The 14,145-nt window shown below is 35.1% G+C and overlaps 1 protein-coding gene across 1 annotated transcript; it reads right to left on the bottom strand.

The window, feature by feature from the left end:
- Window positions 1-11,645: 11,645 nt before the first annotated feature.
- On the bottom strand, window positions 11,646-13,126 carry LOC141666160 (auxin-responsive protein IAA18-like). Its single transcript, XM_074472156.1, has 3 exons — window positions 13,116-13,126; window positions 12,113-12,207; window positions 11,646-11,794 (listed from the first exon to the last, which is right to left on the bottom strand). Exons 1-3 carry the CDS (start codon window positions 13,124-13,126, stop codon window positions 11,646-11,648), a joined length of 255 nt encoding a protein of 84 aa, XP_074328257.1.
- Window positions 13,127-14,145: the final 1,019 nt, after the last annotated feature.

Genomic DNA, 14,145 nt, shown 5'->3' with positions numbered 1-14,145 from the left:
TATAAAAAGCATAAGTTGTTTGAGGTACCTTTAATTCAGCAGCATCAGAACTGCTATCAGCATTTGCCATCAAGGCATAGTTCTCCTCATCTTCAGAATCTGAAGTGTCTGTCCAGCTTTTCTTCTTTGTGACAAGAGCCTTGCCTTTGTCACTCTTTCCTTTCTTGCAGTCAGGAGATATGTGGTCTTTCTCATCACCATTGTAGCATTTGACATTCGAGTAATCTCCTCTGTCAGACTTTGCACTTTTGCCTTCAGACTTTCTGAACCCTTTCTTATCAGCACTTACACCTTTCCTGGAAAACTTCTTTGCCTTTCTGAATTTCCTGTAGGCTATCTTTGTGATAACCTTCACCATAAGAGCACACAATTTCATCATCTCTGCATCATCATCCATTTCAGGTAGACTTTCAGTTTCTGAATCATCATCATCATCATCAGAACTTGATGAATCTGAATCAGACTTTATGATGAGAGCCTTTCCTTTGCCTTTCTTTGAGGCAGCCACTTTGAGGGATTCCTCCTCAGCTTTAAGAGCAAATATCTTTAACTTTCTCCCATGTCTCTTGCTCCTTTAAGTCAAAGTGCTCATACTCTTGAGTGAGTATAGTCTTCCTGTTCTTCTTGATTGCATCAGTTCCCTGGTATCTTGTCTCCAAGGCATCCCATATCTCCTTTTCAGTCTTGCAGTGAATTACCCTATTTGACATGACATTATCAATGACACTATGCAGCAAATGCCTTACCTTTGCATCCTTGGCAATAGATGAGATATCTTTAGATGTATACTCACTTTTCTCCTTTGGTATGGTCTTTGCTGGCTGATCTGCAACTACAACAGAGAGCTTGGTTGGCTTATGTGGTCCTTCATAAATTCTGTCAAGGTATTCTAGATCTATAGCTTCCAGAAACATAGCCATCTTCACTTTCCATATGGGATACTCAGAAGGTCTCAGCATGGGAACCCTAATAGTCTCATATCGACTGTGGGTTTGAGTCTTTGGGGTTTCTTCAGTTTTGGCGGGCTTGGTTGGATTTTCTACTTCTTCAGACATGATTGTTTTGGATCTTTACTGTATGTGTGTTAACAGATAGGCTCTGATACCACTTGTTAGGTCACACAACACTGTAGAAGGGGGTTGAATACATTGTTTAATACAATTAAATTGATTTAGAACACAAGTAACAGAAAACATATATATTCGATATAATAAACTCTGTTACAATGGAACTGTTCTCTCTCAGTGATGAACAAATATCATGAGAGCTGCTAGGTTATAATGTATGATCTTCTTGATAATGATAACACATATAATGTAAACCTATGTCTGTGTTTATATAGTACACAGTTACAAGATAACTTCTAATTGATTTGGAATATAATTCTGTCTCATAAAATATATCAATTAGATATCTTATACAAGTCTTTCAGTCCTCTAACTCTTTCCATGCATATCTTCCTTTGTTTTAGTCTCGATCTTCTACTGCAAATCAGCTTCCTTCCTTAACTGTAAGTCCTCCTGTACTTAAGTTCTGATATGACCTTAAGTCCTGATATTATGTTCTGACTTCCAGTCAGTCCTGATATTTCCTGTTAGTTAAGATCTGAAAACTAAACATGAAACATATTAGACATGAGATCTCAAATATATCTAACAATTTTCCTCCCCAATAGCTGGATCATTGGCAATTGAACACCTAGCTTCAATTGACAAAGAAATGTCAGCTAGGGTTGTGAGGGGAGTTTTTTCTGCATGAGAAATCTCCAATTGAATTGGAGAGGATTTGAGTAGCTTCTTCTCAAGAGTACTACCCTCAAACCTTTCAGTCTGTGAAGACTGTTGTGCACATGAAGGTGCATGTATAACTTGCACAGGGTCTTCAGTAAAAACTGATGAAACCCCTATATTTGTGATGGTGTCATCAAGGTCTACCTCAACATGTAGCCTCTCACATCTAAATTTTATGCCTGAGTGGTGAGCACAGTTTCATGAACTGTGTCACTTAATTTTGGCAAGGCTTGAGAAGAAGATTCAAGCCCCTCATTAAAAGATGATTTTTTTTAGAAATGAGGTGAGTGAGCTCAGGTATGAGTGTTGGCAACTCTGTTGTGCAAGATACGCCTGTATATAACAAGACTAAGTCATATTGACACCCCTAATGTTAAGTTGTATGATAATATATATTTGTAATCTGTAATTGTATTCCTTGATTATGTACAAATGTTTAGTAGATTAGACTGGGGATTTTTTTGTGAACAACCTTCAAGCTAAGGAATAAACTCTGTAATAAGATCAAATCCTGATCATACCTCAGAGAGAAGTATAGCAGCTTGGATTTGAATAAAACTATTCTAAAAAAATGTTTTAAGTTAGCAATCGACAAGTCACAGATCAAGGTATATTGAGAAGTATGTCGAGAAGTCCAAAATGACTTATCGAGAAGTCCCATGAGATATCGACAAGTTAACCTGCATGTAGATATCTCAGATATCGACAAGTCAAAAGTGTCTATGTAGAGAACCGGAGATATCGATAAGTCATTTCTTAATGTAGAGATCTAGAGATATCGACAAGTCAAAAATCCTCATGTAGAGAACTCAAGATGTCGACAAGTCAAAAGCCTATATCGAGAACTAGAGATGTCGACAAGCTATTCTACATGTCGAGAACTAGAGACCTTGACAAGTCATTTATATATGTCAAGAACTCGAGATATCGATAAGTCATTTCACTTATCCATATGTCACTTCTCTACAAGACAAAAGGAGACCTCGACAACCTATCTCATAATTCAGAATGTAGACAAGTTTAGGATTCAAGATTATCAGTCAACAAATAATTCATTCACTGAATTGAAAAGACTACAAAAGCAGCTTGAAGTATACAAGATCAAGGGCCAAGATTTACTGGAAAAAGGATGGTCACAGACCTACAAGATTCTGCACAAATTTGCTAACACCAGAAAAGGAAATTGACAAGATAGCTTTAGAAACCGTGTTAGTAAATTTTAGTGTAAGTTTTATAAACCTGTATTGTTGGTCTATAAAGCATGCATGGATCCCTAGTTTAGAAGTAACAAATAAAAAAAGATCTAGAAAATATTGTATTCTCTCTCAAGATTTGTAGTTGAGTTTTTATTTCTAAGAACAAAGATTTGTAGCAAAATAAACTTGATTAGTATAATTAAGTGAGTTTTTGATAAATTGTCCTTTGCTTTTACTGTCAAATAATTTATCTCTACAAATTTATATTTGATTTGTTCAAGTTAAGCTAAACACTTTCAAAAGAGGATTAAAATCCAAGAAACATATTCACCCCCCCTTTGTGTTATATTTCATTTCACTCAATATCCAACAACTGGTATCAAAGCAAAATCTGAAAGTAAACAGATAAAGATCTTGGAAGAATGAGTGCTCAGAAATTAAGAAGTATCAAGATACCAGTCTTTGACAAGATCAACTACACACTATGGAAGAAGAAAATGATATTGTTCATAAGGATGACCAACCCTATGTACATTCGGATTCTAAAAAATAGACCCTTCATTCCTATTGAAAGGATTCCTGAATCTACAGATGGAGATATATGGTCATACCTGCACATTTTGCACCTAAAGATCTCTCAACCTACACAGAGCCTGAAAAAGATAAGGTTTCACTGAATAGTAGTTTACAACTCATATTGATTGAGTCTCTTGATAATGTGATGTACAATAAAATTATTAATCGTGAGTCTGCTAAACAGATCTGGGAGAAAATAGAAATACCGTGTGAGGGAACTGAAGAGGTTAGATCTAATCAAAGAAGGATCTTGGTGTTATAGTATAAGGGTTTTATGGCTAAACCTAAGAAAAGTATAACTTAAGTTTTTGAAAGGTTCAATAAGCTGATAAATAATTTGCAGCTTTATGACAAGTATTATGAAGCTGAAGGGGTCAACCAAATTCTTGCTCACCCTTCCTGGTCATTTGGAACAAAAGATATATGCTATTAGAGAAGAAAAAGATTTAAGAAGAATGACTCTGGAAGTCTTGTATGGTATCTTGAAGACCTATGAGCTGGAAATATTACAAAGGAAGCCATTGAGAGCTGGTCAAGGGCATGTTGTTGATGGATCAAGTGCCTTGGTAGCCAATGACAGCAAAACATCTGAAGATGAACTAGAAGCTCAGACACCAGTTGTTCAAGTTGTTGAGCTGAAAAATAAGAACCACAGAAGAAAGTCATAATAGAGTTAAAGGAGGATGAATTCTACACCCTTGATGAACTGGATGAGATGGACCACTCAATGGCTTACCTTGCAAGGAAATTCTCTAACATAGGGTTAAAAAGCCAAAGTACTTCAATAGCAAGAGTCAGACATCCAACAACAACAACAACAATTGGAAAAGGAAAACTTAGTTTAATTCAGCTGGAAAAAGTGGCTATAAGTCAGGGCCGGTTGACAGATCAAAGATAAGGTGCTATAACTGTGATAAAGTAAGTCACTTTGCTACTAAGTGTCGAAATCCAAAGTAAGTGAAGAAAGATAAAGCTTATTTGGAGTTGGAAGCAAAGTATGAAGCACTTTTGAAAAGAAACAGGGAAAGGCTTATATTGTTGAAGGCAAAAGCTGGGATGATACAGATGATGAGGATGACTGTGAAGAATATGAAAATTATGCTCTTATTGCTCTAGAGCAAGAAGGATCATCTGCATCCAAATCATCGGTACCTATCCTAACTAAAATTGAATTAAATACCACTAAATATAAAGAAACTATTGAGAAAATGAGTGTAGAGATGTTTCATATCCACACAAGCATGATGACAACTACTGAGGAAGTGAGTAGGCTGTCACAAATTAATGAGAAGCTTGAGATTGAAAAACAGGAGCTAGAACTGCAGCTTGTTGGTCTTGAAACAGTCAAACAAAAAAATGAGTACCTCAAGAAGAAGCTGAAGTGTGCTGGAGAAGTGGAAGCAATGTTGAGAGAAAGAATTGAGAAAAATGATTTGAAGCTCAAATCATTCAAAAATGCATCTCAGTTGATTGGTCAGTATCATGAGAAAAACAAACCATGTGCTAACATAGCTATTGATTTGGACTATTAGGCCTTGAACTCTCTCAAGAAAATTGAAGCTGATAAAGGGAAATAAATTGAGAACCAAGATGTTCCTGTGATACTAAAAAGAGTAAATGCACCTTTGTTTAAAACTTGTGAAGTAAATTTCAGTGGAGTGGAGTTGGAAATCAAGCAAGAAATTGCAGATGAAGACAAAAAGAGAAAAAATACAGAATCCACTCCCATAATTGAATATGAGAAGAAGCCTGTAGTGAATCAAGCTACTAAGACACTAACAATGGAGATCAAGACTGAAAACACCGGGAAAAAGAAGAAGAACATAAATGGTAAAATAGGTGTAAACAAGAGCAACAATTATGCCTATGTTCGAGATGCTTTAAGGAAGCAATGCCTGAAATGTGGCTCAACAAATCATCTAACACACCTTTTTAGAAAGGCTGTTAGTGAGCCAAAAGTTGGAGCATGCAAGTACAATGAGGCATTGGATGAATATCCCTATTCCTTCTGTGATAAGTTTGATTAAATTCCTGGTTATATGAAGGTTATGACAAGCTGTCATAAGTTGGGAAAAGATTTTAGGGAAGTTAATCTTGGATATGAGATTAAAAAGAAAAATGCTGATCAAACTATGAATGCTGTTCTTTTTAAAAATTCAAATTCTACTTCTGCAACTTCTGTGAAAAAAGAAGAAAGTGCTCAACACTGCTTGGGTAGCTAAACACACTTAATCCTTATTGTATACAGGGCATGAAGAATAAAGTTATATGGATCATTGAAAGTGGATGTTCCAGGTATATGACAGGTGATAGGGCCCTCCAATCACGGTTTGAGGAGATGACTGACCCATTGGTGACTTTTGGAGACAACAACAAAGGATTCACAATGGGATATGACAAGTTAATTTCTGGAAATATTGTCATTAATGATGTAGCACTAGTTGCTGGTCTTGAAGTAAATCTTCTCAGTGTTGGCCATTTTACAGAAAAAGGTTTCAAAGTAATATTTGACAAAGAAGATTGCTCAATTACTATCAAGAAAAGTGGTGAAGTTGCTCTCAAAGGAGCAAGGAAAGGAAGCCTGTTTGTGGCAGACTTAAATTCAGCAAACAATGATGGAATATGTTGCTTCTACACAAAGGCATCCATTGAGCAAAGAAAACTGTGGCACAAGAAAATCTCTCAACTGAATTACAAAATAATTATTACCTTGGTGAAAAAGAAATTAGTGAGAGATATGCTAACTCTGGAATTTGCTCAAAATGAAATTTGCGAAGCTTGTCAAAAAGGCAAAATGAAGAGGTCCAGTCACAAGAGCAAGACTGTAAATTCAATAAGTGCTCCGTTACAACTTATTCACATGGACCTGTTTGGACTAGTTAATATCTTATCTATCTCTTAAAAGAAATATGCATTGGTGATGGTGGATGACTACTCAAGATACACTTGGGTGGAATTTATGCATTCAAAGGATGAAACTCCACACATTATCATTGAACATATAAAGAAGGTTGAGAAGCAGGCTAAGGATCAAAATTGTGTTAAAAGATTGAGAAATGGTAATGGCACAGAATTCAGAAATGCAGCTTTAAGTGAATTCTGCAAAGACAAGGGCATTGTTCAAGAGTTCTCAGCTGCAAGAACATCTCAGCAAAATGGTGTGGTTTAAAGGAAGAATAAAACTCTAATTGAGGCTACAAGATGCCAATTTGCCAATAAGTTTTTGGGAAAAAGCTTTCAACACTGCATGCAACACTCAAAACAGATATCTAATCAACAGAAACCTTGGCAAGTCACCCTACTCAATCTTGTCAAAAAGAAAGCCTACTGTAATGCATCTGCATGTGTTTGGAAGCAAATGCTTTGTGCTCAAAGACATCTCTGAATATGTTGGAAAATTTGACTCTAAAGTATTTGAAGCTACTGGGATACTCATTGGAAAGAACTGCTTACAGATTTTATGTGTTAGTGCAAAAGAAAATTATGGAAAGCATATATGTGATCTTTGATGATGACAAGTGTCCAGGCTTGGAATGCCTAGATGAAAATGAAGCTGAAGCCCTAAAATTTGAAAATCTTAATAGTGACAGTGATTCTGAAGATGAAGCTGAGATCAACACAAACAACAGAATGGAGGAAGAATCAAATGAACCAGTGAATTGTGAAGATGGGAATTCATCTCATAGTAGAAACAACCTGAATTTGATGGCACAAACTCATGGGGAGGAAGAAATGATAGTTCTGCAAGTCATGCCTACAATGAAGAAAATGCAGACAACTCTAGTCAACAAGATCACATCAGAATATGGGATAGGAGTCACACAAGAAATGTTATAATTGGTGATCCAAATGCTGGAGTAAGGACTAGGAGTGCCACTGGAAATGAATGTTTGCATTCATGCTTTCTTTCTCAAATTGAACCTAAGAAAACTGAGGAAGCTCTATTTGATCCTGACTGAATAACTGCTATGCAAGAAGAGCTAAATCAAGTTGAAATAAATAAAGTTTAAGAATCGGATCCTGCACCAAAGAACAAAAGCATCATTGGAATAAAATTGGTGTATAGGAACAAAATGAATGAAAATAAAATTATGACAATAAACAAAATAAGACTGGTTGCCAAAGGCTACTCACAAGAAGAAGGAATTGCTTATCATGAGACTTTTTCTCCAGTTGCAAGACTTGAAGCAATAAGAATCTTTCTTGTATTTGTTGCACACTTAAATTTCAAGGTGTATCAAATGGATGTGAAAAGTGCATTCCTTTATGGTGAATTAGAAGAAGAAATCTATGTGCAACAGCCACCTGGCTTTGAAAATCCAGAATTTCCAAACTTTGTGTATAAGCTGTTGAAGGCTCTTTATGAATTGAAGCAAGTACGTAGAGCATGGTATGACACACTGTCAGAATTTCTACTCAAATATTGATTCACTAGGGGATAATTGATAATAATCTATTCTACAAGCAGCATGGTGATGACATTATTCTAGTTCAAATTTATGTGGATGATATCATTTTTGGTTTTACAAATGAAAAGCCATGTCAAAGTTTTTCAAGACTCATGCAGAGTGAATATGAGATGAGCATGATGGGAGAACTAAGTTACTTTCTTGGCCTTCAAGTTAGCCAAATAAGTGATGGAATCTTTATCAGTCAAACTAAGTATGTCAAAGATCTGTTGAAGAAATTTGGGATGGTTGATAGCTCACCTGCATTAACAACTATGTCTACAGCTACCAAGTTGGATGAAGATAAGAAGGGAGAGAGTGTATACATTTTAGGGTATAGAGGAATGATTAGATCTTTACAGTACTTAACTGCTAGTAGACCAGATATCATGTTTGGAACATGTTTGTGTGCTAGATTTCAAGAAAATCCTAAAGAATCACACTTGATGGCTGTCGAGAGGATCTTCACATATTTGAAAGGGACAACAAACTTGAGATTATGGTATCCTAAGGGAACTGGTTCTAAAGCTTTTGGATACATAGATGCAGATTTTGCTGGATACCGGGTGGACAGAAAGAGCACTAGTGGAAGCTGTCAATTCCTTGGTCAAAGACTTGTATCTTGGTACAGTAATAAATAGTAATCTGTGTCAACTTCCACAGCTGAAGCTGAATACATAACTGCTGGAAGTTATTATGCTCAAGCGCTTTGGATTAGAAATCAATTAATGGACTATGACCTAGTGTTACATAAAATTCCAATTATGTGTGACAATACCAGTTCCATATCTAATGTTGCTAATCCAGTTAATCATTCTAGAACTAAGCACATTGATATAAGGTACCACTATATTGGAGAAGATGCTGCAAATGGTACTATTCATGAGCTTATTTTTATTCCAACAGAAAAACAATTAGCTAACGTTTTCACCAAACCTTTTGATAATGCAACTTTCACTAGACTTGTAGGTGAAATTGGTATGTTAAATTCTTCATTCTAAAGGCAAGAACTCATCTAATGTGTTGCAACAGATTAATTCCTGATAAATCAAAATTAATTTGATTTAATTAGAAATTAACTGGAATATGATTTATAAATATTCCAGGATTCTCTGTATATTTATTTTTCAAAATTCAGATTTAACTTGTAATTTTTCTAATTCCAAGAAAAGCTGTCTGAATATTAATTCACATTTTCAGTATGTGAAAATAATATAAGACATGCCTGAAAAAGAACAAAAGTATGTAAATAACCGAGTTCTCGATAAGTCTAAATGACTTCTCGATAAGTCATTTTGAGACTTCTCGACAGAGTTCTTGATAAATCTTTTTCATGACTTCTCGACAAGCCTCTTTATGACTTCTCGATAAATATTATAGAGATCTCAATATAAATATCGATATGGAGTTTTCTACAAGTATAAATTTTAGACTTATCAATAACTTATGTTAGATATATTTGAGATGTCATGTCTAATCTGATTTGTGTTTAGTTTTCAGAACTTAACAACAGGACATATCAGGACTTACTGGAAATTAGAACTTACTGAAGTCAGAACTTAATATCAGAACTTAAGGTGTCAGAAGATATATATCAGGACTTATGTGTGGGAAGACTTCAGATAAGGAATGCGGCTGATTTACAGGAGAAGATCTGGACTAAAACAAAAGAAGATATGCATTGAAGAGTCAGAGGACTACAAAACTAGTAGAAGATATCTGATTGATATATTTTAGGAGACAAAATTATATTCCATATCAATTAGATAATATCTTGTAACAGTGTACTATATAAACACAGCTTAGGGTTTACACTAGATGTGTTATCATTATCGAGAAGATTATACATTGTAACATAACAGCTCTTAGTGATATTGTTCATCACTGAGAGAGAACAGCATTTCTATTGTAACAGAGTTTATTTGAATATACTTGATCTTTGTTACATACTTGTGTTGAAATCGATTTGATTGTATAAATACTATATTCAACCCCCTTCTATAGTGTTGTGTGACCTAACAAGTGGTGTTAGAGCCTTTCTGTTAATACACATACATTAAGATCCAAATAATCAATCATGTCTGAAGAAATACAAACACCAACTAAGCCCACCAAAACTCAAGATACTCAAAACACTCAAACCCACAGTCGATATGAGACTATTAGGGTTCCCATACTGAGACCATCTGAGTATCCCATATGGAAAGTGAAGATGGCTATGTTTCTAGAAGCTACAGATCCTGAATACCTTGATAGAATTAATGATGGACCACATAAGCCAACCAAGCTCTCTGTTGTAGTTGCTGATCAACCAGCAAAGACCATACCAAAGGAGAAAAGTGAGTATACAACTAAAGACATCTCATCTATTGCCAAAGATGCAAGGGTAAGACATCTGCTGTATAGTGCAATTGATAATATCATGTCAAACAGGGTAATTGGATGCAAGACTGCAAAGGAGATATGGGATGCTTTGGAGACAAGATGCCAGGGAACTGGTGCAATCAAGAAGAACAGGAAGACTATACTCACACAAGAGTATGAGCACTTTGACTCAAAAGCTGATGAGTCATTAACTGATTTATATGACAGGTTTGCCAAACTTTTGAACGATCTATCACTGGTGGACAAGGAATATGAACTTGAAGATTCAAATCTAAAATTCCTTTTAGCTCTTCCTGAAAATTGGGATTTGAAGTCTACTACCCACTACACCATAGATGGCCTACAGCAACACCCAAAAAATGTTACAACATGCCAAAAAAATGTTACCATAGCCACCCAAAAGACCTAAGGTAACATAAAATTTAAGTTGCTTTTTTTCTTGTTACCTTTGGTCCCTAAGGTAACATTTCCTTTGCCCTGGTGCAACATGGACTTTTGTGTTACAATAGACATCAAAGGTAACATCAGTGTATGTCTATAGTATCAAACTATGTATGTTACCTTTGCACTTAGAATTTGCAAAAAAAGATGGGGCCTACTTGTGGGGCCCATATTGGGGCCCACAGGTAGGCCCCATTTTTTTTATAATGATTTGTATTATATTAATTTGACAGGATTTGTTTGTAAATTGAACATATATATTATTAACATGTTTTTCATACGTAAAAAGCAATACTACATGAAATTCTGCTATTCGAAATCGAACAATCCCAAAATATCATTACATACCACAAAATGTATTACATCCAAACCAACTCAAACATTCAAACCATCACATGTCTAAAACTACGACAACAACAATTATTTTAACTAATCAAAATAATTTAGGTTCTTTACTAAATATTAGAAAAAAAGATAAATTTAATAAAATAGTAACACTAGAAACTCTTCATATTCTCCTCGACTTCAGACGCAAGTGTTTGGTCCACTTTTTGTTAAGTGTCCTCCTTTACCAGCATGTCCCTAACTGCATGATGCCCCAAAGATAATAATACACAAATTAATTAGACAACACAAATTTGACAGAAAAGAAGAATGTCAAGGCTGATGAGTGGTATTGTTACCTTTTGGTTACACCACAGTTTGATGCGTATTACTAAATCATTCTTTCTTTGACTGCATAATACAAGTAACAAGATGATAAATTAGAAGTTCTGTAAATTTAACTTATCATTCATAGTCACAAGATGCTACTGCCATGGTACATCCCCTACAAGCATTATGTCGCCTTCATTATCATCGTAAACAAGTGTGTATTCCCCACTCCCATCCAACAATCCTGTGATGGCTTTTTCTGCTTGAATATTCTGGATATTATTAATTGAGGGATCATTTTGAGCTGAACAATGAAACATAAGACAAACCAAAGTCAGGAAAAGATGTACATTAAACCTATCATGATCACAACTGAACTAAATGAAGGTAATTAGTCATACTCAGCTCAAGCAGAGGTTGTCATAGTGACCATTTGCTGGCTAGCCTGTTTGCTTACCCCTATTAATCCTACCATAACATCATATGTTCAAATAATACCTAATTAATCCGAACAACAAATTTAATCAACAAACTTTTTCTCTGCTCAAGGCCAACTACGTAAAATTCTTAAGTTAGCATAACAGTGGCATAATTAGTTCATGTTATACAAGTAAAAATTAACCTGCCAACAGCTTTGGAGCATAGCCACTTGCAATATTCTTCCTAAATGATCGAATTGGAGGCCATCCCACAACAGAACCAGGAGCTGAAGTAATTCTGCATTATATACACATAGTTGTTACACCATAATCTGAAACCTAAACACAAACTAGACACATAGTAGTGATAAAGCCATTCCCAGATTCAACTTTAACTATCAAAGAGTGTTGTTTTATTAACAGAACAAGAGAAAGTATTATAGTAAATTATTTTATGTTAGTCATGATCACTTCTGCAATACTTACTAATTATGTAAAAATGGAAGGAAAAGAGGAGAAATATATGTTATAAAAGTAGAGGAGCAGAGAGTGGATACATGTGGAGCTGTTGGATAATTTTTTCCTTTAAGATTGGATGCTTTGAGATATGTCCAAACCTTCAAGATGTGAAAACAGTCCAAACCTTCAAGCTTCTGAGCTGCTCGCTTGGATACAGTGTCTGGAGATATATCAAATACTATGGTTGACTTAGGCCAGCTAAGATGATATGGATGTGTATCCATGCCATCTGTCAACAAAAAACCTGCATTGGGAAGATGAAAACAATATAAATTTCTATAGTATTAACACCTGCAATTCACTCATTTTCTAAAACACTAGCACTGTATATCTGCTTAACTCATTTAAGAAACTGTAATAAGCTATAATTATAACAGTTTAACAAAACATACCAACTTAAAAGGGATGTATGTTCCACCGGCCTAGTTTAACAACTTCAATCAATCTTGGAATACTCTTGGATGAAGAATGATAGCTACTATATGATTTAACTATTTCCTAACTATCAGATAAGTCAAGTACCAAGTTGCAAATTAACAAAGCTCTTAAGAATGTAAACAATAAAAAAACAGCTGCTGGAAAAAGCTTATATGAAACACCTGGTGAGCTAACATGAATAGCCAGTACCAACTGAACTATCCACAACACAACCTTTACCTACTCGAATTAATATATCCTGTTACTTACCTTTTTGTCATTTACTACATCTTATTTCATAAATAATAAGATAATTCATATATTATTTTGAGCATGAATTCGACTGAGGCTCAAGCTCAATTTCGTCACTGTTTTAAAACTATAAAGAGTTGTACAAAGAGTTGGAAATTTAAAACTATAATGTACCTTAAGAAACTCCGTGCTTTGAGCAAGGAGAGCAGGGTCCTGCCCTTTTGATTTGAGCAAGTCCAATACCATGGAGGTGGTAGAGGCATCCGCTATGAAGCCATGAGCTAAAAAAGACGGACACTTGGATAAGGGAGATGAGTTTATGTTGGGAACCTAATGGATTTTACACCATACTATGTACAAGCTTAATTATTAACAGTTTAACACAGTAACACATAATACTTATTTTTAAAACATAGTACTGAACAATAGAATTTGATAATAATGCTACAACTTTGTTTTTATTTTACATGAGGCTACAACCTCTAGCACTTTTTCATTCAAAGAGCTTCAGATCACTTCTCCCAGGTATTAATCATAAATTCATAATAACTAGAAGCTGGAGTATGTAGCTGTTGTGCACACATACTTTACTCAATCCAGATGTTCTATTCATTAAATTTGTTTCTGAAATAGCTTGACAGTGAACCTATGTACACAAACAAGTTATCTTATAGAAGGATAATAAAGTAGTAGTCTTGTAGTTACACTTAGTAATCGGAAATGACGGAGATACTTGTTGTTAAACCATGCTAGAGGGGAACTACACATTATATACACAAATCTACATATAAAACAAAATGCAAATTGTACCTAGCACACCCCAAACTCTCAAACACAAACAAAGTGCTAAAAATTTAAAGTAACAAAACTCTCAAGGAGGTGATAAGATGATCCATCCCCGCTTGTCTTCTCGTAAGTGTCTGATGTCGACCTTCTACGAAACCGAAATGCCCCTCCTTCTCGTCCTGAAAATTCACTGCAATTCTTTTGTAATGGGAACCCGTAAACATACACACACACTCTCATTATTCTTTCTTCTAGATTTACT

This window comes from Apium graveolens, chromosome 6 (genome assembly GCF_009905375.1).
Source record: "Apium graveolens cultivar Ventura chromosome 6, ASM990537v1, whole genome shotgun sequence".
In the NCBI taxonomy this organism is placed as follows: domain Eukaryota; kingdom Viridiplantae; phylum Streptophyta; class Magnoliopsida; order Apiales; family Apiaceae; genus Apium; species Apium graveolens.
The sequence above is the reverse complement of the archived record's forward strand: the minus strand, read 5'-3'. Positions and strand labels throughout refer to the sequence as shown.